Source organism: Pezoporus flaviventris, unplaced genomic scaffold (genome assembly GCF_033815535.1).
Source record: "Pezoporus flaviventris isolate CSIRO_AGI_PZ_B2104156 unplaced genomic scaffold, CSIRO_AGI_Pfla_v1 ptg000031l, whole genome shotgun sequence".
NCBI lineage: Eukaryota > Metazoa > Chordata > Aves > Psittaciformes > Psittacidae > Pezoporus > Pezoporus flaviventris.
The window spans coordinates 14388149-14413356 of record NW_026892579.1 but is presented as its reverse complement, the minus strand read 5'-3'; the positions used below and the strand labels follow the sequence as shown (position 1 = coordinate 14413356).

Below are 25208 nucleotides of genomic sequence, written 5' to 3'. Positions count from 1 at the left end.
TAACAGAAATGCCTTTTTTCGTTTTGACAACTGTCTGAAAAATGTTCCTTTAAGAACCTCCTACTTGGTATTTGCAATTGTAAACACAATATGTCAAAGAATGATTTGATTCAGTGGTGAGGCAGCCAGCTATTTGCATGTCATGAGGTCTAAGGGAAACAAACTGACCCTCAGCCTTCCTCCATCCAGCCAAATTCTGATGGGACCCTCAAATAGCTCTGGCAAACTCTTCTGTTTCTTTTGGACTTGACGAATGCTTGTTTCTGTGAAGACGTGTAATTATTTCTTCCTTTATTTTGCTGCACAAGTTACCAAGAGAAGCAGCTTAAAACCCAATGTGAGTATTGAGCCTCCTTTTCATTATTCCTTTGTCTGATAATGCTTAAATGTGATAGTATGCGAGGTACCTATTTTAACATTTTAAGCAAGTAAGCAGGAACTTTTTCCTTCACACACAAAACTGCTAATGAAATTAGATGCAGAATTCTACATGTGTTGGGTTTTTTTTTAATTTTGTGTAACAGAACAGATACCACACTTTTTTTGGATGCAGTTGTTTTAATTTTATTACTTGGCTCATTAATTTGTAGGAAGATTGTTTGGGGTTTCCTCTGTAATGAGATGAGGATTAATTTTCTTTACTCCAAAGAATAAGCCAACAAAACACATGTATGCTGTTTCCTGTGGCATTTGAATCACCATTTTTATCTCTTAGAAAGCTGTCATAGCTATTTGCTGTTGTAGGAAAACTTTCTAGATTGTGTCTTTTCCAATAAGGTAAGTCACTTTTTTCTAGCATAACTAATTTTAATGCCTGAGGTGGATTGTTCTTGCCTTTTTTAAGTAAAACCAATTTTCGATCTGGTGTTTATAGCCATATTTCAACTTGTTATAAAGATCAAGTATCTTCTCCAAATTCTCCTTCCGTGAGACACTTGGTTTTATCTTTCAGCTCTCAAATTTTAGGATCACAATTTTGGTTTGGAATTTGAAGGGAAAGAGTAGTATTGAAAGAGTATACCACTGTTTACTGAAATTGTGCTGGAAAAGTGTGTCTGTATTGCAGAACTCGAAAAGTATGGGTAATGGCCACAATAGTCCTTTAATTAAAGGCTATGTAATTAATAGTACTGCTACCTGATTTCATAATGGCAGTCTTTTTGATACTGAGGTTGCAATTAAACTTGGAATGTACTTCCCATTTCAATACTAGAGATGTTAACTATATTTCTTTACGTGCCCTTGTTTTCAAAAGATTTGTTTCTATTTCTAGAGCTGGGCACAGAATTTCTCACATTTAGAAGACAAGTTTCAGATCCATTTTTTTGTTTGCGGTTAACGTTTTTGTCTGTATTTTTCATCTGTCTGTGTGATGCATTGACAATTCTAGAGTATTTTAACAGAACAGGCTGTAAAGGATTTAATATATTAACATTGTAACAGATTGCTGGTTGTCTTCCTATGTCATTTTATTGCAGCGTCAGAAAAGTCACTTTGAATCAAAGTTGTGTAATTAGTAGAAGGTTAAGACATACAAACCTTCTTGTACGATTAGAGCAAAATGAAATCAAAAGCTGCCTGCAAGAGATTCTGATCGGTAGTGACCTATGGTACCTCTGGGTTATTTGCAGGCAGTCATATTTTATGAAGTGTATTTTTGTTTGACTTGGTAGGACATATGTTCTGTGGGCTCTATACCAAGGAACCCAGCTTGCTTCATTTTGTTCCATATCATTTCTAAAAAAAAAAAAAAAACAAAACGGAAAGAAAGAAAAGAAGAAGAAAAAAGTAGTTAGAAACTTTTAGTGTTGCCTAACCACAGACAGACAGAAACAAATGTGAAAATCTAAACAGTGTGCTCCCAAATGTTGAGCCCAAATTCAGAGCATGAGACTCTGACCCTGTTCAAATGAGCAGCACTCGTGTTGACTAAACAAGTTCTAGATGCTGTTCAGGCTTTTAGATCACCTGAGGAATAAAACTGACCTGAGTTTTCCTGCACGCTTCCCTGCTATTTAAGGGTAAGATGATGTCTTATGTCTAATTCTAGGATGTTCCTAAAATTAATGATTTCCAGTTCAACTGTTGTGTTAAAATCGCTAGATGCCCAGGTTTGGAAGCTGTCATGATAAAATGCTGCTGATGCTCCACTAGGGCTCCTGGAGTGGAATTCTCTTCCAGGAACAGAGTGTGCAGATCTATTGAGGAAGGAGGCTGTGAACGCCTTGTTTCATGTATTTGTATTTTCCTGTAAAATGTAAGAGGGATGAAATAAGGACGGTTTTGTAGAACTATACAAACATTACTCCAGAATCACTGAACTAGTGTATTAAAAAGAAGTTAATAAAACCCCATGACATAAAATTCTGTAGCAGATATATAGCGAGGGACAAGATTGTTAGAAAGGCTAACTAATCTCCCTTGGTTGCCTTTATAATGATGGCTAAATTAAGTTTCTGCTAGAAATCACCCTGGAGAGGAATATATCTCTCTGCTTTAAGTATAAAAAGTGTCTTGTTCATTATCCCCATTCTTCTCTGATACTGTACAGTATGCATCATCTATACGTATTCTCGTTTGCCTTTCTTAGACTAAGAATTCTCTTTGATTCTACTTCATTCATGCTAGTATGTACTTTTTTCTTAGCCATTGTTGCCTTTGAATTTGATTTATTTTTAGATCCATACACAAGGACTGGTGAATTCTTTCACACCTCAGTGTATTATGGATAATGGATCTGAACAGGCTGCCCTAGTTGATTGTTGGCTTCGTATTTAGAGGCTTTATAACTCAGAAAAATATTAATCTTCCTGTAATATGTCTTTGCGCATAGATAGCAGAACTGATAGAAAATATGACCAAGTGACAGAGTGTGGTGTAGTTATTGATAGAGCACACACACAGGAGACCAGAATTCAGTCCAGTGACCTGTTGTTCTGTGCCTCAGTTGCCCGTCTTAAAACTGGTTTTGTTACACTGGGGAGAAAAAAAAAAAAAAAATCAGTTCAAAGCAATATTATCTGAGATTGTCTGGAAACAACTCAAATTCATTGGAAAATCCTTCATAATGAGGAACTCTCGACTCCTGTGGCCCTAGGAGTTTTGTCATCAAACTGGAAAAATTCCACTCAGAACATTTTGCCTAAGAATATCAATCCTAACCTCACCGTCATTAAGGACGATTGCAAAGTTCACAACTGGAACATTTTATTGCTTCAGCTAATTTTGGAAGTGTTTTCTACCTCTGGCACTGCAAGTTGACCACCCAGCACCTTCATACAGTGCTTTTTAACTATCCAGGGCCAGTACTGGACACAGCCTCAGAAGCAGACTCATCTAATGGCAAAGGTGTAGTGAATGGCTTCTTCCCACTCCTCTGGGTCTGCTCTCTGACCTTGAGTAAGTCAATTACTTTGCTTTGACAAGTATTAACTTTTTCTGTAGACAAGTATCTCACTACTGTGTTTTAGGATTATTCTATTATTGCTGTTAGAAAAGCATTCTGAAACCTTTGAAAGGAAAGCTGTAAAATACTTCAGAGTATTAGGTTATAAGTCTATTTATTAGAGGCTCAGAACAGTACTAGGCTGTAAATCTATTTATCAGGAGCCCAGTTTTCCTCAAGTGAGCTCTTCAAGTTTCAAATCAGCAACATCATGATTCATTTGTGTATTATAACATGAAAAATTGTGTTGTAATTAGAGTTCTGTTGTGAGTCTGAGATTCTATTTGCATGAAGAAAAAGAAATGGAAAAGATTAGAGGAAAAACTGTTTCATGCTGGTCTTCTAATTGTCGATCTTTGTTTAGTTTGGTGCTTGAAAACTAAAGAGTGTTGAGAAACATTTCAAATTAAAAGCTCAAAACATTCTGGTTTGGTTTGGTTTTGCTGGGTTTTCTTTTTTTAACGCAGTAGCAGAATTCTTAGTTTAATCACTTGCTTAGACTTTTAACTGAAAACATGTACCAAATTTAACATAAATTAGCAAAAAGGACATGAATTGTATTTGTTCCTTAATGGAGTTTCTGCTGTTGCTTGCCACTGTCCTCCTCAGATTGACCTCATCCCCTGTAGCTGGTCAGAGTTATGGCTTCTGAGCATCATCCCTTACTGGAAATGGTCAATTCCATTCTAGGTTTGAAAAGATGGTTGCTACATGCCAAGCTTCACGTTGCCCCTTGCATAGACTTTACCAGTTTCAGTGGACGTACCATTCCATAGTATCCTTAGGTTAAACAGCATGTTCATAAAATGTTCCTAAATGTTGGAAAGGAATTTCTTAATTCCCACCCAATTTCTTCCAGAATTCTAAGACTTTACTGATAGTTTTTATTTGCCTGATTCAAATGTTGGCTGTCTTGGGTGTTCAGATAAACTTTAGCCTTAATCCTCTTTCAATCAGAAAAGGACAATCCTAGATTGAAACCAGCTTTTATATAGCATTCATTTATATAGCATTCAGTTACTTCAGGGCAGTAACTGAAGGGTCAGTAACCTCTTATCATAATAAAGAAAGACAGAATAATATAGACTACTCCTTGTAGAGTCTAATTTTAAATCACAGCCACTTTAAAGAAGATAGACTATGTTAAAATAGAAGGAAATATGTTTAATGTCTGGCATAGAGACTTTAAGGCTTAAGGGAAATGTAAGGATACCCAGTCACGTTGTTCAGCAGACCTTATCTCCTAAGCAGACAGAACAGGTAACCTAAGAAGCACAAAGATTTCAAGTACATAGCAAAGGTCACTGGTAGGACAGGAAGAGAACCCAGGGCTGAGTCTCTCTAAGGACTGGTCGATGTTGCTGCTCACAGGACGTGAGGATTGAAGTTGAAAGAGAGTTGATGCCATGATATACTCTATCTATCTTGTTTGACAGGACATTACCTCATCAGCTACTGAAGGCTCAAGAGGTCTTCAATTAACATTTTTTTCTGGTTAATGGTGTAATAAGCAGTCCAGGGCTTGTCAGCAGAACCAAATCATCTCTAGTTTCAGTGAAAAGTTTGATAAGGTGACAGCTAAGACAAAACTGGCTGTTCATTGGGCCTACAAATCTAAATACCTCAGAATAATGACAATTGAAGTAGGGATCTATATACCAATATTCCTTAGAGTAGCCTTTCCTTTCCTACTCTGTAATGCCACCTAGCTCACAACAATCTTTCAACAGGGCTGAGATCAGAAATCTGTAGATTTGGTTCATTTTGATGAGGTGTCATATTTTTATTACTGCAGCTCATGTGTTTTTTTTCCTCAGAAAACTAGGTCAGGTTGGCACAGTTCTGTTGGGAGAGAAAAAGAAAAGGCTGTGCCACTGCAGCAGGCGCTTTGTTACCACTTGGGGGTTTTATGTTTGCTTTTGGGGGAAGGAGGTCTTTTTTTTTTTAAATAGGGTAATGAAAATCCTTTCCAATTTTAGCTCGCTGCTAACGGTGCTGCTGCTGCTGAGCATCTTTTTCTTACTGCTCATTTAATTTTTTTAAAGCAGTTCTAAAGTAGGTCACAGGCTTTTAAAGAATGCAGCTAAAAAAGTTGTGCTGCATAATCAGTTGTAGGGTTATTTTAGAGGATTTTAATTCATGTGATGCACCCATTCTCACAAGACACGGTACTCCTCATCCGCCTTCCTGTCCCTGAAACAAAATGTAAGGGCAAAGGAAACCCAGTCTCTGCAGTTGAGGCATCTGCAAAGACAAAAAATTGCCAATTTTTCACTAAGATGTCAAAGATTGCATTTAGCATGAGCGTTGCCTGCTGAAGCTGTTACTTCTTGTTATTGGCAAAGCTGCTTCATTTCACAGTCTGTGATCACGTCACTCCCTGCTGTATCACAGGCATCTTTTCTTACTGCTATTGTTTTCCCCAGGAAAGCTTTCAGTCCCAGAGGCAGGCTTGTGTTGTTTTGAGGTAGAAGTGTTCCTGCCTGGTGCTGTTGGTGCTCTTACTGCATTGGTAAGATGCTGCTGTTTCTTTGGTGGACTTCTGCTCAGCTGTGCAGACACTTTGACTTTAGTGCATTGTATTGAGGGGAATTGGGAGACAAATATTTGATGGGCAGATGCTGTTCAAATGGAGACCACTCAGAAGTGCTGCTCTCATTTGCATGCTGGGGATGAACTCCGAAGTCTCGCATCAGGACTTCTGCACACGTCTTCATTTGTAACTTTCATTTTCTTTTTATTTAGGCACTTCTGGAAGTATTTTCTATGATTAGCGGATTGTAGTGGTGGGTGGAGGCAGGAAAGATAGCAAAAAAACAGGTAGAAACGGTAGTGGGGAAAACTTAGTACTCATTGCCAGTGACCAGGTGCGTCCTCAGTGATCAGTTCTCACCTTGACCAGTTCAGCCCCAAATATTTAATGTTTCTTTTTCACTTTCAGGACATTTAGTATTTGCTGGGTCGTAGGTTGATAGAAGGAAAATACATTTGTATTTCCATGCAAGTACAATATGTTCTTTTCTACATCCCCACCATTTTAACTGAAGAAACTGTAACCCAGTGTAAATGTCCTTTTGCTACCAAACTTCTCATGTCAAAATGAGGTCTTTCCAATTCAGATTCACATCTTTTTTCCTAACACAGTTAGCTATACAATTGCTTCTTTGTCAGAAATTTTTAACTTGATATCAAACATGAAATTTAAGGTTTTACTAGACGTTTTTCTGTTGAGAATTTAAGATCCATATTTAGACCAGTATTTTCCCATCTAATGTCACCTTTTTTAATGCTACATTTCTAAAACAGACATGATCCATTAAATATTTTTTATTTATTAATATTTTCTATTAAAATAGATTAAAATTTTAAAAATAAAAATGTGAGAGAATTTTGATCAAGCTTAGCGCAAAACTCCTTTTTCCCCCAGAAATACCCTGATGCAATAACTTTTAATTTATATTAGTTTTGGAAGCTTATAAACGCTCCAGTTTCAGAGCATGACTTTAATCCTCTAAAAGGGATTAGGAAACTTTCCTTGTGAGAAGTTTTTTGCCTAACCATCTTTTGTAGGTTTCTTGTATCATCCTTAGGATGGTTTTGCCTGCTGAACTGACAAAAAAAGAAAAAGATATGTACAGTTGTAGCTTTTTCCCTTTGCACAGTCTTTAAGTCATTGCGAAATAAGTTTTAGATCTGCTTTCCTTGCTGAGTCCTGGTAAAGAGTATATTTAGTGTAGATGTCAGTGCCCCTGACTCTGCTTTATTCCTCATTGTTCTGTACAGGACAGTGGACACATTTCTTTCTGAACCAAGTCATCAAAATAGCAAGATTAATGAAGGCATCCAGATCTTTACATCTCTTCTGTAGTCTCATCTGTAAGAATTAACATGACATTAATTTTAAAATGATCAGTGAGGAGAAGGAGTTTTGACTTGCATGAGCCTGCAGCGCCAAAAATAACAAGATCTTACTGTGGCGGACCAGATAGCGCAGCCAGGCCCTTCCAAAATCAAAAAGGGCCCAGCTTTTGGGCAGTACTCATAACTAAGTGTCGGACTGGTTGACTAAGGAGACACTGATCATGTTTCACACTCAGTGACAATACAGGAAATAATGTGTCTCAATTTCACACATGGCTGGGACTTGAGAATGTTGGAAACGATTTCTCCCTGTGGAAATGGTGAGTATACTGAAACAGTTTTCTTCTTTGACAGAAATCATCTAGAATCATTGGTTTCCTTTGCTCTTTCCTCTATAACCAAATTCATGCAAATCCACTGAATGTATTTCATTTGAGAAAGATTTAGAGACAATGTTTGCTAGATTTGAAATATCAGGAAACATTGAAATCAATTGTAATGAAGAAGGTAATTGCTTATATACTTTTTTAAATCCAACTTTTTATTACCTTTGAAAATATGTTTCAAAATGTGTGCTCCAAGGACATAGGCAGCAAAGCTCTAAAGCATGCATTCAGCATGTATTCAGGTCCTTCGCTGCAAGATAGGCTGAGAGAGCTGGGGTTGTTCAGCATGGAGAAGACAAGGCTCTGGGGAGACCTTTCTGTGGCCTTTTAGTACTTAAAGGGGGCTCATGAGAGACTGGAATGGACTTTTTATTAACAGCTGTACCAATAGGATAAGAAGTAACAGTTTTAAACTAAAAGAGGGTAGATTCAGACTAGATCTTTATTATGAGGATGGTGAAACACTGGCAAAGGCTGCTCAGAGAGGTGGGAGATGCCCCATCCCTGGAAGCGTTCGAGGCCAGTTTGAATAGGGCTCTCAGCAACCTGGTCCAGTTGAAGATGTCCCTGCTCATTGCAGGGGGGTTGGAACCAGATGACCTTTAAAGGTCCCTTCCATCCTAAATTATTCCATGACTCTATGAGGTAAAGCAAATACCTATCTTGACATAAGGCAAAGGGGCTAGGCTATTCCAACCTACTCTGTAGCTAGTAAAGAGTTTGAGGGGTATAGGCTAATCAAGCTTTTTCCTGCACAATCATTTCTGTATGTCTGCATCATTTCAAACACTTAGTTGAGGTACTCTTTCTCTGCTTTCTCTGCTCTACTGTGTTCTACCTTGAAGTTTAGGTAAGTAGTAAATTATGCTGTACTGGACTAAAGGAAGAATTTAGATGACTACGCCAATATTCGAGTTTGCATGGTGTAGACAAAGCAGACAGCAATACCAATTAAGGACAAAATGACAGAATTGCTGAGATGATTGATCCCCTAGTCAAGCCAGAGCTCTTATCTTTTTCATTTGTGTTCATGGCGTGTGTGAACACAGCACAACGCAGTACAGTGCGGTTACCAGATCAACCTCTAAATGAGCTGCTTTGATTAGATGGCCCACAAAACCCATGTCACTTGTGGACCTCAAAGAGGTATAGTCAGATTGTTACAGCATCATCCTGGTTGGCATCTATCCTGGCTGCTTAGAGCAGAACTTCATCAGTGAGAGCTCTGCATTCACTCAGATGTTTCCAGGACCTGACTTTGTATTCCTGTGCTGTGCCAGAGATGAAACAGCTCGTCTGAAGATAGCACCTGTGTCTCTGCTTTCCTGTAGGTATTTGTTTTGACTTGATCTGTAACAGATGCCCCTGGTTCCTTTTGCTTCTCTGACCATTTTTAGAAGAGTAAAAGTTCTAGTATCCTTAAACACTCAAGTATAACTTAGAGGTATCACTGAGAAACTTGCAGTTACTCTAAGAGATAGAAAACACAAAGCAAGGAGATTGACAGCATTCTGAAATACATCATACATTTAACATGTGGGTTGTTTTGGATTTGGGTTTGGTTTTGGGGTTTGGGGGTGGGGGTTTTGAGGATTCTAGATTTTTATTAGCTCTAGTCACAATAAAATAATGTATTTCTGGTGGGTAGCAGGCACCCAGAGAAATCAAGAAACTCTGATTTCTGAAATGAGGATTTCTTTGCAGAACACTTAGAAACTTTAACTTACAGAATTATCATACTGTTAGAAACTTTTCCTTACAATGGTGTTGTCAGCTTTATGATGCAGTTGTAACCTTAAGTCACCGGTGTATTCTGCAAATGTGATGAATTCCTCAGCAGCAACCACAAAAAAAAAAAAGGGGGGGGGGGGGAGGGGGGGGAATTAAGGCAGCAAATTCCTTCAAGTAAGCAAAAACATGCTCCAAGACAGGAAAAATATGCACATACTTGAAAATAAACAAATGGGACAGCCTGCGACAGCTTGCAGGGGTATCCCTCTCATCAATTAGTTTTACTTATCCTTCAGTGTTATTGCAATGATTTATTTTGCCATCATTTTTTTTCTTTATGCTTCTCTAATAGAGAGCCTTATTCCAATCATTGTGTGCTTTTAAAGATAGCGATGATGTAGTTCAATGGCAGGCTTATTTAGATAGGGAAATAGTCCATTAGAATTGCCATAAAGCAAAAGATACAGTATTTCTGTGTGTGTGTAAACAAGCATTATTTTCCTAGTCTTTTTCTACTTGTATAACATAGAGAGACTAAAAAACAGTTATAGAAAATATTAAGATAAATTATTAAGAGATATATTAACATTGTGGCTGTGCTTTTTAGCTCCAGTGAGTAAACAAACGCTCTTTTCCTGATGGTTCCACATTTATCACGTTTCACAACTTCACAACCATTTTCTTATGGCTTTCTTCACTGGAAGCCTTCTTGTGCTCTGCATTTTATAGGAAAAAAAAACATTTGACTCTACAGAAAGTCACTCTCCTAATTTGCTGTAGTTAAATGCTATCTTAATCTGCTGGAACAGCAGGCAGACTAGCCAGCTCTGTTGTTTTATTTTCATCTGCTTTATAATTCCTACCATGAGACTGTCATATTCTCAGATCTGACCCCAGGGACTCCAATTGCAATATCCTCACATCCTCAGCAATATCTCTCTGTGGCCCCTTGGAATATTCTAACACTACAAATGATATCGCATATCCATGCCTACTAAATGCATTAAAATCAACAGTATTTAGCTTTGCTCCAGTTTTAATAGCAAAATCCTCTTTTCCCAAAGAATGAAGACATCACAGCCTTTCCTTGTGCCTAGGACACAAATTAGCAGCTGGAATGCTGGAGTCAGTGTTTCATTCCATGAGAATGAATAGCATCAGACCTCCAGAGATTTCTTTACTGACCTTCAAAACACGAAGTCTAACTTCCAGCAAACTTAACCTAAACCTTCTCTTGAGCTTAGGATCAAAGCACCACCAAAACATTCTACTTAACTACGTGGTGCTTGAATCATTACGTGTTTATTGGAGCAAGGGTAAGTGGTACCAGGGGAGATGAGATACACTTTTCTTGTTGAGTTGTGTAATGCTTAAAGTAGTTCACAAAGGTTACCAAGACCCTTGCCGAGAGATTTGCAAAAATTATCATTCTTTTTCATACCATTGCTGCTTCATTCCCAGATATGGTCTTATATCATCATGGTCAAACCCTGAAGACTTTCTCTGAAGCAAAGTTTTGGCCAACTTGAGCATTTTAATAGAGGACACCCCCAGGCTTTGACTCTGGTCTTGGGGGTGCTCTTTTAATGTTCTCAAGCAACCACTATCATCTGTAAAACAGGAGTAACAGCACTTTGCTCCCATACCCACATAGGTTTTTAGGAGGATAGTTACATTGCAATTTCTGAAGTTCCGAGGTATTGCAGTAACGGGTCTTGTTAGAGTATCATAGAATATCATAGAATGGTTTGGGTTGGAAGGGACCTTATATATCATCTGCTTCCAACCCCCCTGCTATGGGCAGGGACACCTCTCATAGAATCATAGAATAGTTAGGGTTGGAAAGGACCTTAAGATCATCTAGTTCCAACCCCCCTGCCATGGGCAGAGAGAACTCACGCTAAATCATATCACCCAAGGCCTCGTCCAACCTGGTCTTGAACACTGCCAGGGATGGAGCATTCACAGCCTCCCTGGGCAACCCATTCCAGTGCCTCACCACCCTAACAGGAAAGAATTTCCTCCTTATATCCAGTCTAAACTGCCCCTGTTTAAGTTTTAACCCGTTACCCCTTGTCCTTTCACTACAGTCTCTAATGAAGAGTCCCTCCCCAGCATCCCTATAGGCCCCCCCTTTCACTAGACCTTCCTTGAATGGATTGGCTTCCTGGGGAAAAATTTAAAAAATGATAAAGAGACCCACCTTTTAAATAAAATTATTGGGCATGCACAGTTTTTTGCTAACTTAAACACCTATTGTCATTCATTAGAATGAAAAAGCAGAGATGTATCTCCAGATATCTGAAGCTATTTGTTGGTGAGTATTGTGCAACAAAAAACACTATAAGTGACACAAGTTCTTCATGAGTGTCCTGTTAGGATTTTGCTGTTGCCACTTTTAGGCTGAGATGAAACTATGTTAGGAAGCTGGGGTACTGATTCAGCAGGGAGGAGATCAGAAAGATGGTTCACTCAGAGTTATCCTTACAGGCAGTGCATAACTCTAATTCCCACAAAGGAGGAATGAACATTCCTCTGAAACACAGCTTCAAGTCCTATGACCTTGAATATGGAGCCCAGTTAACCACAAACATTCCTTGATTGTCTCCCTAGTCACGAGCTTGTACTGATTCCCTAATACAAACAAAAATGAGCGAAACTGAACCTTTATTTTGGTGACGACTATGTAGTGATTGTGCTCTAAGTGCGCTGCTCTCTGTCTGGTTTCTATGTCGTGTTGTGTAATGATTAAGGTGATGGATGTCATTTTCTCATATACATTGATTCATTCATTTCACATTCAAATCTCTGATCTTAAGGAAATGGAAGCATGGATTCAAGCCCTGTTATACTGTTATTCCAAGAATATCACATAAAATACATCTGTAATATTTTAAAGCGAGTGTGTTCCCCACTGATCTGAATTACAGATTATTTGATTTCCTTACTAACCCCTGTCTTGCCTAGCACAAGGATTTAGGGCAGAAATTCAGTAAATCAACTCAGAAGATTTTCCATTTACATGAACAAGTTTTCCATAGTTTGTGACAAATGATCAAGTCATTACTTCGGAAATAAGCATTATAGCTTCTCTCTCTGCCCCTTTTCCACTGTCTTACTACTGTGCCTTCAGAAATAGATTAATAAATACCTGACCTTATGCATTGGTGCCACCAGAGACCTGCAGTAATTGTTCTTTCTCACAGTTCAAACTATCATTTTGGATTACACCTCACAAAGCAGAAACCCACAAAAAGAGAAAGTGCCTTTTTGAAACTGAACCATGGGTATAAGACAGACAGTGAGTGTATAAAAATAAGTATGAGGGAGTAACCCTCAATGGACTAGCTGTAAGCTCTGTGATGGTTAAACACTCCCTCGAATCTTGTTCTTCCTCCTCTTCCTTTCCCTCAGGCTTTGCATCTATTTAGGGTAAAATAGTTTGCACTGTTATTCAAAGTGCAAAGACTTCAGCTGCCCAGAGTCACTGATACGTAACTATTTGAGGAGATCTTCCCTGGTTGCTCTCAAGTCCTTACTCCAAGTAAAATTTATGGTTGCTGGCACCGTCTGCAACTACACTCAACGAGTTTAATTAAGAGTGCAAACCAATGAGTCCAGCAGATGTTTCTGGGTTTCCTTCACTGGGAACTTTCTGGATTCTTCTTCCTTCATTCCCAGGAATCAAGACCCAATTTTAGCAAAGTGCTGATGATCCAATCAGCAACAAGAAAACTGAAATAAGTCTTTATGTCTACAATCCTTAAAACATTCAGCATTACAGATCTATATGTAGCTGAGGTTTGAATGCTTATACAAGCCTCTTTAGCCTGGAAAACTGAATATGGGAAACTTGTACAATTGCCTCTCAATAGATTTGTGGTATTTCCTGCACTTGTCTGGTACAGAAATATAATCTATCTATCTCACAGTATTTTGGTACTGCCAACATGGAACCTAATAATAAAGAAATATATAAGAAAAGGCAATCTTTTCCAATAACAACAAGGGAATCTTTCTTTGAGTTATGATTTGGTTTATTTTTTTTTGTATTTTGCTCTTTTGCTATCCAGGGGTATTTGTGTCACCTTATAATGCCATGAAATGTTAGCAGCACAGCTGGGATTATGCAAAAAGTATCCATATAGCTTGGAGTGTCTTGACTTCCTTCTGCTCAGTCAGGTAGAAGTGGGGGTACTTTGAAAAGGAAGGAATGAGCAGAAAGACAGGAATGGCAAGAGAAAGCCATTCCTGTGCTTGCCATTTATTTCTCTTTGGCCTTTTAACTCTGCAGCTGGTTTAATTTTTGAACTATTGTTTCAATCTCCATTCCCTTATTTCTGGATAAACCATGCCTCACAATCCAGTACATAATGTTCATAATGCCAATAGCTGTATGTAGAGAATGTGAAGATCTATCAATCAGTTATCTGACCTATCAGTGTGAATAAACTGAAGGATTAAGCTGAAGCAACTTTCATGCTCCCCATTATGTAGATAACACATGGTACATGCTGTTAAAAACTACCATTTTATTATGGAACAGCCCAGCACTAGAAACCCACAGCATTGCAAATGACCGAGAAAGGTCTGTCCTAATTTTCACAGGTAAAACAGCATTACATTTCATTTGAGCAAGCAAACAGTCATCCACTGAATTACATGATTTTTCCACCTTTGCAGATCCCGTGGAGAACCCTGCCAGAATGACCAGCAGTCACACAGACTGTCATTACTGCCTGCAGTCTCTTCGTGGAAGGAAGTATGCCTTAAGAGAAGAAAACGCTTATTGTGTCTCATGTTATGACAGCCTGTTTGCCAGCCCCTGTGAAGAGTGCAAGCAGCCTATTGAGTGTGATTCCAAGGTAAAGATTCAGCTTTCACTTCTTGTTCTTTACTAAATTATACACAAATTGCTAAATTATACACAAATTCTTTAGTGGCACGTTCCATACCCAACCCTCTGTGCAGCCCTCTACTGGTGAAGGAGACCTAAGCATAACAGTTGAACATCCATGCACGGCAGGGAGACACAGTGCTATTTTGCCAGAATATGAAAGCTCTGGCACCAAAGATTAGGAAATCTGCACATACATATACCTCAAACACATGGCAAGGCTGTGGTGTATGTATGGACCACAACTACACTCCATACTTTACCTCCAGCAACTCATTGGCTGCAGAGACTGCATGGTACTTGAGGGATGGTAGGGTGCTGGTGTAATTCAGGTTGAATGAAACTTTGGAATTTCTGAGAGAAAATCCATTCACAGAGAGTTTTGAGTATTGGATAAATTACTTTCATCCTAGTTGTTGAAATGAAGAATGCCAAGCTGAAGAGAAACCATGTTTATAATTTGTATATTATTCCCCCTGTCTTTTGGAAACTAAGTGTATTTTTATTTTAACTTAATTCCATGCTTACCTTGCTCATCTTACTGCTTAGTGGCAGTGTTTCTGAGCTTGTCTTTCTTTTCACCTCTCCCTTCTTTTAGAATACTAATTCATAATGTGGGCTCCTCTAGGGTCTTTGTCAGGGTTTCCAGTAGCCCATACTTCAATTTAAAGCCTGTACACTCGACTTGGAATTTTAAGTCCAGACGAAACCTATAAAAATGCCTTTGTTTTGCCAAATTCAGTGTGTAGTGTTCACCTTCTCCCCTTTCTTCTTTTGAAATAAAAGGTCAGAAAGTTATTAAAATAAGCCTCTCAGGAGGCCTCCACAGCCAGAATACTTTATGGGTTTCAAAGCATTTGGAGTACAGCTCAGCACTGTAAAAGAATCATCCAGGGAAAATTCTGATTTGGATGAAGACACTTCTCAAACTCTCATGCGCATTTTTCAAAAGCAAACTTGTACACATAACACCAGTCAGTGTCACCTGGAGAACACATGCTCTGGGTTCACTAATTTCAATTAATTAAGTGGCAGATGTCAAAGACTGTTAACAAAAAGTCACATCTTCGGACTGAATGGAAGGAAAAAATGGGAGAAAAAAAAAGCAGGAGTAACAAGAAGGGAGTACAACAGGCCAGAGCCAGATAGAAAAGTGATCCACAGAGATCTACAGCTGGTTGTCCCAACTCTGCCAAGGTGCTAAAGCTTGGCTCTTTTCCTTTACTTCTTACCCAGTCTTTGTCTCGGGCTGCTCTGGGCTGATACCGTACTTTCCAAAAGGTTCAAAGTACTAACAAAAACAAATGAACGTGATAAGTACTCAGCACCTTCTGAAATGGAGTATGGTATTTATTTCATTTATTAGCACATTAAAGGGTGGGATCTGACAAAACAGAAAAGTGAGATTGGATTTGTGCCCTTTTGTGCTTGTTATAAAGGATACCTGGAAGGGTCTAATTTATTTTTTAAGGGGTTTGTTTTGTTTTTTTTTACAGGTACACTTTTCCCTCATTTTTTAACCTTGGAAAACTAAAATCTGCTGTTTGCTCTTCTTTTGAATTCTTAGCAGAGGTCTCATACATAACACTGCCAGTTTTTTCATCCCCTAAGCCTGATGAGTCTTAAATAAACATTCCCCCACCAAGTTTTTAGGAGGAGTTACATTAGGTGTAAACAACAGCAATTATTTTTTAATAATCTTCCTAAGAATCATTATGTTCTCAATGGGATTTTAATTGCTTGTTTTCTGCAATAATATGATCTTTCTGCAATGATACCCACCATCAGCTGGAAGAAAAAGTAGTAATGATAAAAAATACATGAGGTTTATTTCAAAGTCTATAGAGAATGCACTCCTTGTCAGGTGCCCTGCACACATTAAAAGCATTCATCACTTGCTTTCTCTTAAGGCCCACTGTAAAATACAAAACTATTCTTCCAATAAAAACGTACTCTCATGTTACATGAGGAAGGACAATTGCCTGTGCCAAAGAAGCTCCTAATGGCCTCTGCAAGAGATCTACAAAATATACAGACACGGTGATGCTAAGGGCTTACATCACTTCTGAGCACACCTCCCGCCCGTTTCACGTGTCATCTCTTCAAGTCATCATTGCAATGCTCCCCCTTTTCACTTTATTTCTGGGAGGAGTTAAGGGATAAAAACACTGTAAAGAAAAGTCTTTATTAACATGGGCTTATTTTCTCAAAGGATCTGGCCTACAAAGGCCGCCACTGGCATGAGAGGTGCTTCAAGTGTGCCAAATGCAGTCGTTCACTGGTGGAGAAACCATTTGCTGCCAAAGACGAGGTCTTGCTGTGTACTGAATGCTATTCTGATGAGTATTCATCTAAGTGTTTCCACTGCCAGAAGACCATTATGCCTGGTAAGACAACAGGGACCCTTCAGTGAGAAATGGAACTGCGTTTTTAATTATAACCACAGCTTTGAGAATAGCCAAGCTACAAGGCCCTTGACTTTCAGAACAGCTTTCATGTGATTGCTTCTTTGTGTGTAGTATCCTCCTGGCAGTGAAGTGAAAGCAGGCAGATACCTCTGGTTTAGTGCTGACAGCATTTATGTATCTTTATAAAGAATATTCAAGTTCAAGATAGACTAAAATGTGTTCATGTTGAGTCCTTGATTCTGTTGCAGATCTTAAGAAGCGTATCCTGCTGTTAGCAGAAGTGCCAGATTAGACAAAACATCTGCATTACTGTCTGTCGCATTGACCAAACCTTGAGCTCACACTCTTTATATAGTTTCTTTCATTCAGAAATATTTTTTGTTTAAATTGTCAAAACATGACATTCTGTGTTCAAATTATTATTAGCATTTTTACTAAAAAGAATACGTTTGCATTTACAATCGGTTTACTTCCTTGAAAATTCTCCACTTTCCACTAAACTGCTTCTTAGCTTTTGACTGTGTCTGTTCAGGATATCCTCTAGGTCTTTCATTGCTACCACGACATTAAAGCTCATATAGCAGAGACACTGCCTGAAAGCGTCCTCTTCAGAGGCATAGAAGAAAAGCCATAGCACTGTATGTGGCAAAATGAAAACAGCTGCTTAGGAAAGTGGGTCCTTAACTTTTGAAAGAGTGAACTACCCTGGTTGCTTGAACCTTTTTGCAGATTATAACTCCAAATACCAGCTGACTACTAGTTTGGGAAAGGCCAAGGACATTAGCAAATTTGGCAGTGACATAGGAACTTTAGTTTTCAGTAGATCTTAATGCAAACAGTACTGTCTGGGCTGTGCAGAATTATTGTCTTAGTATAAATACTAGGTGTCTGATGTTATGGTTCAAACTGTAACACTGATTTGTATTATAGTTTATTTCCTTTCCATTACAGGTAAAAGCTGTACTAGTGGAAATAAATGTTGTAGCAATATAGTTGTATTTAATTTAATAAGCAAATACAGCTTAAATTTGAGATAGTCTAAAAAAAATGTTACCTAATATGCACACCCCACTAGATGGGATGAAAATAGTACCAGAATATGCTCAGGTTTGCATTTTTACCCTCTGGTGTATATTCATCTTGCAGATTTTGCTCCAGAGTTTAGGAGACTAAATCCTTGCAGCAAGTGCTGATGGCGGGAGTAACAGTGCAAAGAGAGAACTGAAGTGGCATTGGAATGCCAACCAGTTTCTAAATCATTACATTCTTTGCCATCAGCTTGCTAGCTCTGTATTGAAAAGACCCAGTAGGCAAAGACAATGAGGTCAGCCTTCTGATCACGGGGAGGAAGCTGCAAACCTTTCACGTTTAAATGCAACCAGTAGTTTCTCCTCTACTAGCCCCATAGTAGAGAAACAGGTATTAAGGGATAAATGGGTTATATCAGCAAGACTTTTCTTCATGTGAAAAGGATGGTAAAGCCCCTGGCACCTCTCTTTACAGTCTGACGCAGCCAGAAGGGGAGGAAGATATGGTGGAGAGTCACTGGAAAAATCTTTCTGAGGTGTATGTGTATATCTTAGATTTACACACCTACATTAAGGTGTACAGAGCACCTGTACACAGAGCTAAGAGCTCTGTCTCTGTCAAACATTTAACTGAGAAGCTTTCTGTCCTTGTACTGTATCAAAAGCATCTAGTTAAACATGATAAACTGTTGATCTGGGGCAAAAATGATGAGATCTAAGTGTACTGAACTCTGTCACAGAAAGCATATTTACTTTTAAAAATTTACAATCTTAAACTGAATGAGATAAATAATGCATTTATAAGTGAAGGAGCCTTAGTTTAAAGAAGACAGAAGACTTTAAACATCATTAAGAGATGTACTGAACATCCAACAAATTAATCTTTATGAGAGTGCTGTGTACCTGAACATTATTTCTGAGTTGGCTGTCCTAAAAGAAACTCTGAGCAACTGAAGCATGCCACAGAGAAGTAGCCTTAAAAGATTCATATAAGGACAGACTCTAAAAATCACAGCTTAGGCAATTTAGCACATCTTTTGCCAGGTGATCATACAGCATTGGAAGTGTTCTTGGAATTTCAAGTACATACTCAGAAATGCTATTATGTTGAGGATAAGTGCTCTCTCTGGTAATCCAGTACTGAGATAGAAGATTAAAACCAAGAGTATTCTACCATTTAAAACTTATGTTACAAGGCTATATCTGGGGAGATTGTTCACTTTGGGTATTTACAGGTTCCCGTAAAATGGAATTTAAGGGAAGTTCCTGGCATGAATCCTGTTTTGTTTGCCAGTATTGCCGGCAACCATTGGGAATCAAACCATTCATCACCAAAGACAATGAGAACTACTGTGTGCCCTGTTTTGAGAAGCAATTTGCTCACCATTGCTACTCTTGCAAAAAGGTAATTAAACACATAATAGAAAAATTGTCCTAATGAGGCAGTATTGCTCATGGGGGAAGGGGCTGGATCATGTAAAGTGCCTGGTGTACTAAGAGTAAGAGCAGAGTCTTCCTTTTGACATTGAAAACAAACTGTATCAGCACCTGCTGCTAATAGTAACTTATTAAGTTAATAGAAACTTAAGTTTCATTGTATTTGAAATGAACTTTTTGACCAGAACAAATATTTTGGGGTTATTTTGTTATTGAATATGATTTTTAAGAAAGGTTGACAATGTCACTGAAAGTTATGTAAAAACCTTCTTTCCTGCTATTCTCTGATTTTGCCTCCTTTTCCAGTATTTTTCAGACATATTCATATGCCTAATAAGCCATCTAAACTGAGTAAAACACTTACAGCCTTGCCCACTTTTTGATTGAAATCTATCATGCAACAATCAGATAAAATTTCAGTTGTGAAAATACTGGCCAAGATTTCCACTGCTAAATACATAATGCTTCCCCTGTAGGTGCCAGAAAGCTTGATTTCTAATGAGGATTTCTTTTGTTTTCCCAAATGCAAATAAATCAATTCATTCTTCTCTAAATTTCTAATGTTTTAAAATTGCCTCTGGCTGGTGAAAACACTTAAAATATCACGCTATTTTAGTGTGATACTGTTCTCTGGGGACAGAGCTTAAGCCACTTTACATGGCAGAATTTAACTTGTTCTTATTACCTGTATCACTCAGGAAGCAAAAGATTTTTCTTTTTCATTTCATCAAATAACTTAAAATTTCTGTAGTTATTTAACATCTATCTGTAAACCTCTACCTCTAACAAAAGCTTTTAAGAAAATTTTGCGGCCTGTTCATTTCTTCAGTAGTTAAATTTTAGAAAGTACTTTTATACATTCTGTTATCTCTACATCAAGCCTTCAATTTGCGCTAAACAATCACATGCAAAATACAGTATTTCTGCTCTATGTTTGTTAGGGGCATTGAGGTTAGCAGCACTTACGTGAAATAATTAGGAACTGCTTCTTAATATTTCTAGGAATTCAGAGTCCCTCTAAATATATTTTACTACGTAAACTTGCATCAATTCTGATAATAAGAACTGAGCCTGAAGAGATTAAATTGTCAAACTGGAATCTTGAGATTTTGAGATTTTAGTGGAAAAGCAAATAACAGTTAGAAGTAGCCCAATACTGGAACGCTAAGGGAATTGGGAACTATTTGATTTTTCTTTTTTTATTGTCCAACATCACCCAGTATTATCCTTTATTTCCCTGAAATTGTATTCTCCAGGGAAATTTGATTGTGCCACTATTTTTACTTAAGCTTCTCCAACTTTTCTCTTCTTGTTCCAACTGTATTCATTCATTTTCATTTTTTTATTCATTCATTTTCATTCATTCATTCATCCATTCATTCATTGTTAAGCATGTTACTTGACAGTAGAAACACCCTTACAGCTCATCTTTATCTCTACATAAATTTCTCTACACAGTCTCCCACAGCTTATGTCAAAGTAGCATTTTATCACACATATGGAAGCCATAGAGCAGTGGAAATTTCCATCTTCAGAAATAACCAGTGGAGAGCTGTGAGTGAGTTGCAGGGAACAAGACGTTTGATGACACTGATAAACACCTTTTTTTTTTCCCTTCTGACAGTGTAGATCTCCTTTATGTCTCACTTCTGCTTCTTTCCTTTTTTAATTCCTACTTAAAATACTCTATCTTGTGAGACAGCAAATGCCAGTTCCAGTTAGAGATCAGCCATAATCTCATCACTGGTTCACTCATCCACTGTCCATCACCACGAACTGCTCTTCTGAGAGCATTCCTGATGTTATGCCTTTATCCACATGCATAACAGAAAATTTCTATAAGAAGATAGCCTGTTTATTACAAACCATGAGGTTATCCTGTGATAGAAATAGAGAATATCAAACCAGTGGCATGTTCATATCAACTGCAGTTAGTCAAATTGATGTTCCAAATGAAAGGCAGTTGATGTGCATTTCCCTCTTCTCTTGTATATGAGAAGAGGGAAAATAGTGGAAGGATTTATGAAAGACTGGAAAATCCTTCACAATTAACACCTTTGTTTCATTGTTTTGTCCTTATTTGTCAATACATTAGGTAATAACTTCTGGGGGAGTGACTTACCATGACCAGCCTTGGCATAAAGAATGCTTTGTATGCGCTGGGTGTAAAACACAGCTGTCTGGACAAAGGTTTATTTCCAAAGATGAGTATCCATACTGTGTAGACTGTTTCAGCAAACTGTATGCTAAGAAGTGTGCTGCTTGCAAGAAACCTATTACAGGTGAGTCTCATTTTTTAGAGGGAACTAGACACTGACAAATCATTAGTCTCCTCTCAAAGCAGAATTTTGCTTTAGAAAACAGCATTAAAAATAGTTCCATCATAAGGGAAGACTGAAGAAGTTAACTACTAGAGAAACTCACTCTCCATCACATATACTGCATTTTGCTGGGACATGTGGATCATACATGTTCCCTAAATGCTCAGCAGTTCTTTTATGTGGCAAAAGAAGTTCCTCCATTGTTGGATTTAGTCCTTTTGCACTAAAATTCATCCTTAAGAATATAAGAAAAGGCATTTTTTTGCCTCTTCCCAGGGCAGTACACAAAAGTCCCTCATGTCTGTAATTTCTTCAGCTTTGTTTTTAAATGCAAATGTGATGAAACTGGACAGAAATTAACTGCCTGCTGGTAAGACTCACCTGTCAAATTAGAAAGCTAGCCAAAGGCAACAAAGCTCTATTGCATGCCTGCTTGTGTACTTAGATGATTTATAATTAGACATATATGTCATTAGTCTATGCCAGCAGTTTTCTGAGAGCATTTGCTGGTGTTCTGCACTGTAATTCTATTATGTGTGGCCTCAAGTGTTGAAGAGTCCTGCCCGATTGTTACAGGCGCATGCTGCCTATGTAAGTGGGCAAAGAAAATGATGAATACCCAATCAAATGGACATGATTCTACAAATACACCCAAACCAAATCAAAACAAACAACAGAACAAAAAAAACTCCAGCCCCCCACATTATTTTATTTCAGATACACATGCTGGGAACTCTGTGATCTGTAATTTCTGAAAGACTCCATCTTGAAGAAATTTAGGTAGAAACAATTAAATTTCACTCAGTGTTGTATAGAAACTACATATATAACACATTGCAGATAATTTTAATGAGAATTTGTTGGGAAGATCAGCAAACCTGGGGAAGATCAGCAAACCTGGATGGACATTCTGATAAACCTATTCTGTTCAGAGTTCATAATGGGATATGAAAACAAACAAATAACTTGTGGCTTTGCTTAAAATATTCTCACTATTTTATTTTAGATTTTTCTTTTTTAAATTCAGCCAACAAAGGATACTTCAGACTATTGATTTTTGTTCACTTTTCTGCTTGCTATGTGAACTACAACCTGATCACACAACAGAAATCACTGCTGCATTTCTGAACCATGCACAGAAGATTCACATCTTCTCTCATGATCTCTTTCAGCTCCTGGAAGTGCCAAATTTATCTCCTTTGAAGAGCGCCAGTGGCATGGGGAATGCTTTAACTGTGCGAAATGCTCTGTTTCACTGGTGGGCCAGGGATTCCTCACTCAGCAGGATGATGTCCTTTGCCATGAATGCGGCTCTGCTTCATAGTTCTGTGGAGAGCTGTACAGCTGCATTATTCTTACTTAGTAACAATATACTTCATTACTCTGCAGTAAGAAAACCATGTAAGAGGTATAACAGTTATTTAGTCATAGAATCATAGAATAGTTAGGGTTGGAAAGGACCTTAAGATCATCTAGTTCCAACCCCCCTGCCATGGGCAGGGACACCTCACACTAAACCATATCACCCAAGGCTCTGTCCAACCCGGCCTTGAACACTGCCAGGGATGGAGCATTCACAGTCTCCCTGGGCAGCCCATTCCAGTGCCTCACCACCCTGACAGGAAAGAATTTCCTCCTTATATCCAATCTAAACTTCCCCTGTTTAAGTTTTAACCCATTACCCCTTGTACTATCACTACAGTCCCTAATGAAGAGTCCCTCCCCAGCATCCCTATAGGCCCCCTTCAGATACTGGAAGGCTGCTATGAGGTCTCCACACAGCCTTCTCTTCTCCAGGTTGAACAGCCCCAACTTTCTCAGCCTGTTTTCACACGGGAGGTGCTCCAGTCCCCTGATCATCCTCGTGTCCCTCCTCTGGACTTGTTCCAACAGTTCCATGTCCTTTTTATGTTGAGGACCCCAGACCTGCACACAATACTCCAAGTGAGGTCTCACAAGAGCAGAGTAGAGGGGCAGGATTGCCTCCTTTGACCTGCTGGTCATGCTGTTTTTGATGCAGCCTAGGCTACGGTTGGCTCTCTGGGCTGTGAAAGTAATCATTCAAGTATCTTTCCAACAGCAGTTTAATTCTATCACAGCTCTCAACTGCTTATAAAAAAAAATTAAACAACCCCAATACTGGTTAAAAAAAAATAACACAGAAAAGATTCGTGCACATTTAAAATCTAACTGCAGTATGTTTTGCAGTATGTTTTACAGTATGTTTCTCCTTGTAACACACTGCACTCTGCTGTTAGAAGCTCAAAAATTTACATTTGAAGTCCCTTAAACCAAAGAGCATTCTGAAAAGTTTATATGGTATATGACTAAGAATGAGGCATTAGCACTGCTTCACAGGTGCAGACCTTGGTGTAGAAAGCTGGGCATGCGCAGATTTTCTTTGGATCATCACACTGATAAGAAAAACTTGTAAATATCAACTTCCTGCATTCTTTAGGAAAAAAAAGCTGCCAACAAAGCAGGCAGAAACTGGGAGGAAGGGGTACTTTTACAAAGAGGGCTTCCAAGAGCCAGGGCCAGATAAAGACAAAAAAGGCTATTTTTCCTCTGCTTACTGAGATTGCTCCTCAGAAACACTGTCTTTAGTCATCCAAAGAACTTGACAGACAGGTCTTCTCCCAAAACTGGGTGACTGTACTTAATTTTTCAGGCATAACTGCTTTATAACCTAAAGAAACACATATTTTGAGCTACTGCAAGAGATTAAGGTTGTCTGAGTTTGGCTAGTGCTGATGTACACTTTCCCACAGTTAATATGCCTTAAGACTCGGCCTCCATTGTCTTCACTCGACCTTCAAATAATACACACACAAAAAGTACATATTTTTATTAGTAGACACAAGAGACAATCCATACTTATCCCTTCAACCATGTACTTCACTCAAAATCCATTTGACAGCAATCAAATTATAGTAAATGGCCTTACCATTTCCACACTGTGAGGTCTTTGAAGCAGAGCGTACCCCTTTTCTTTTAAATATGTGCTTGTCTATAGCAGACTATAATCTCTTCAAAATGGATACTGACTCATTTTGCCATGTGCCACATCCATTTGCCAATATTATGTCACGAACTGGTAATGTTGTCATTGAAAGCTAGACACTCCTTGCTTGTAGTACAAGGTATTAGTTTCTAGGTAGCTGGCTTTGAGAAGGTTATACCTGTTTGCTGAGCTTCAGCACTCAATTGTCTATTATTAAAGGTCATGTAGAGCTGAGTTACAAGCATTTCTCTTCTTCCTTCATCAATGCTGTGTATTACAGTGGCTTGATTCATGTTACAGTGTCTGTACCAGGCTGATGTGAACTGTGCAGTGATATTAAGAATGGCAGATTTTGCACCGCTCAGGACTTGTTTAGTCCTCATCTCGCACACCTCTAAGGCATACATTCTCCTTTAGACTCTGACCTTAAGTACCTAGAGTTATTTGGCTGACTTGAGTGGGCTTTATTCATACTGAAGACAGCCATTGCTTTAGGTAGAAATGTAAAAAAAATAAAAAAGTAAAATAATGGCGTTTGTGCATAGCTAATCCCGAGCTGAACGGCAGTGGCATAAAATCAATGTGGGTAATGACTGACCAACAAGTACATAGCAGTCTGGTTTCCAGTCAATAAAATATTGATCTTTTGTTCTATGTGGTGTTCATTTTTAGGTTTCAGTTTCTTCTTTC

The 25208-nt window shown here is 38.4% G+C and overlaps 1 protein-coding gene across 3 annotated transcripts; it reads left to right on the top strand.

Annotated features, from left to right (window-relative positions):
* On the top strand, window positions 1-25172 carry FHL5 (four and a half LIM domains 5). 3 transcript variants are annotated; one of them, XM_061460267.1, is made up of 7 exons: window positions 3-337; window positions 716-777; window positions 14107-14288; window positions 16533-16707; window positions 18992-19161; window positions 21289-21475; window positions 22687-25172. In XM_061460267.1, exons 3-7 carry the CDS (start codon window positions 14130-14132, stop codon window positions 22836-22838), a joined length of 843 nt encoding a protein of 280 aa, XP_061316251.1. In that variant the 5' UTR covers window positions 3-337; window positions 716-777; window positions 14107-14129; the 3' UTR covers window positions 22839-25172. The 3 variants fall into 3 exon arrangements, with proteins under 3 accessions (XP_061316252.1, XP_061316251.1, XP_061316250.1); XM_061460266.1 differs by lacking the exon at window positions 716-777 and having other exon boundaries at window positions 5-337; XM_061460268.1 differs by lacking the exons at window positions 716-777; window positions 22687-25172 and having other exon boundaries at window positions 1-337; window positions 21289-22166.
* The last annotated feature ends 36 nt before the right edge of the window (window positions 25173-25208 follow it).

Excerpts from the sequence above, each read along its gene's own strand:
- FHL5 (XM_061460267.1), top strand. The coding sequence starts at position 14,130 with ATGACCAGCAGTCACACAGACTGTCATTACTGCCTGCAGTCTCTTCGT. Across the intron at positions 16,708-18,991 it reads CCAGAAGACCATTATGCCTG|GTTCCCGTAAAATGGAATTT; the intron begins GTAAGACAACAG and ends GGGTATTTACAG. Across the intron at positions 21,476-22,686 it reads TTGCAAGAAACCTATTACAG|CTCCTGGAAGTGCCAAATTT; the intron begins GTGAGTCTCATT and ends GATCTCTTTCAG.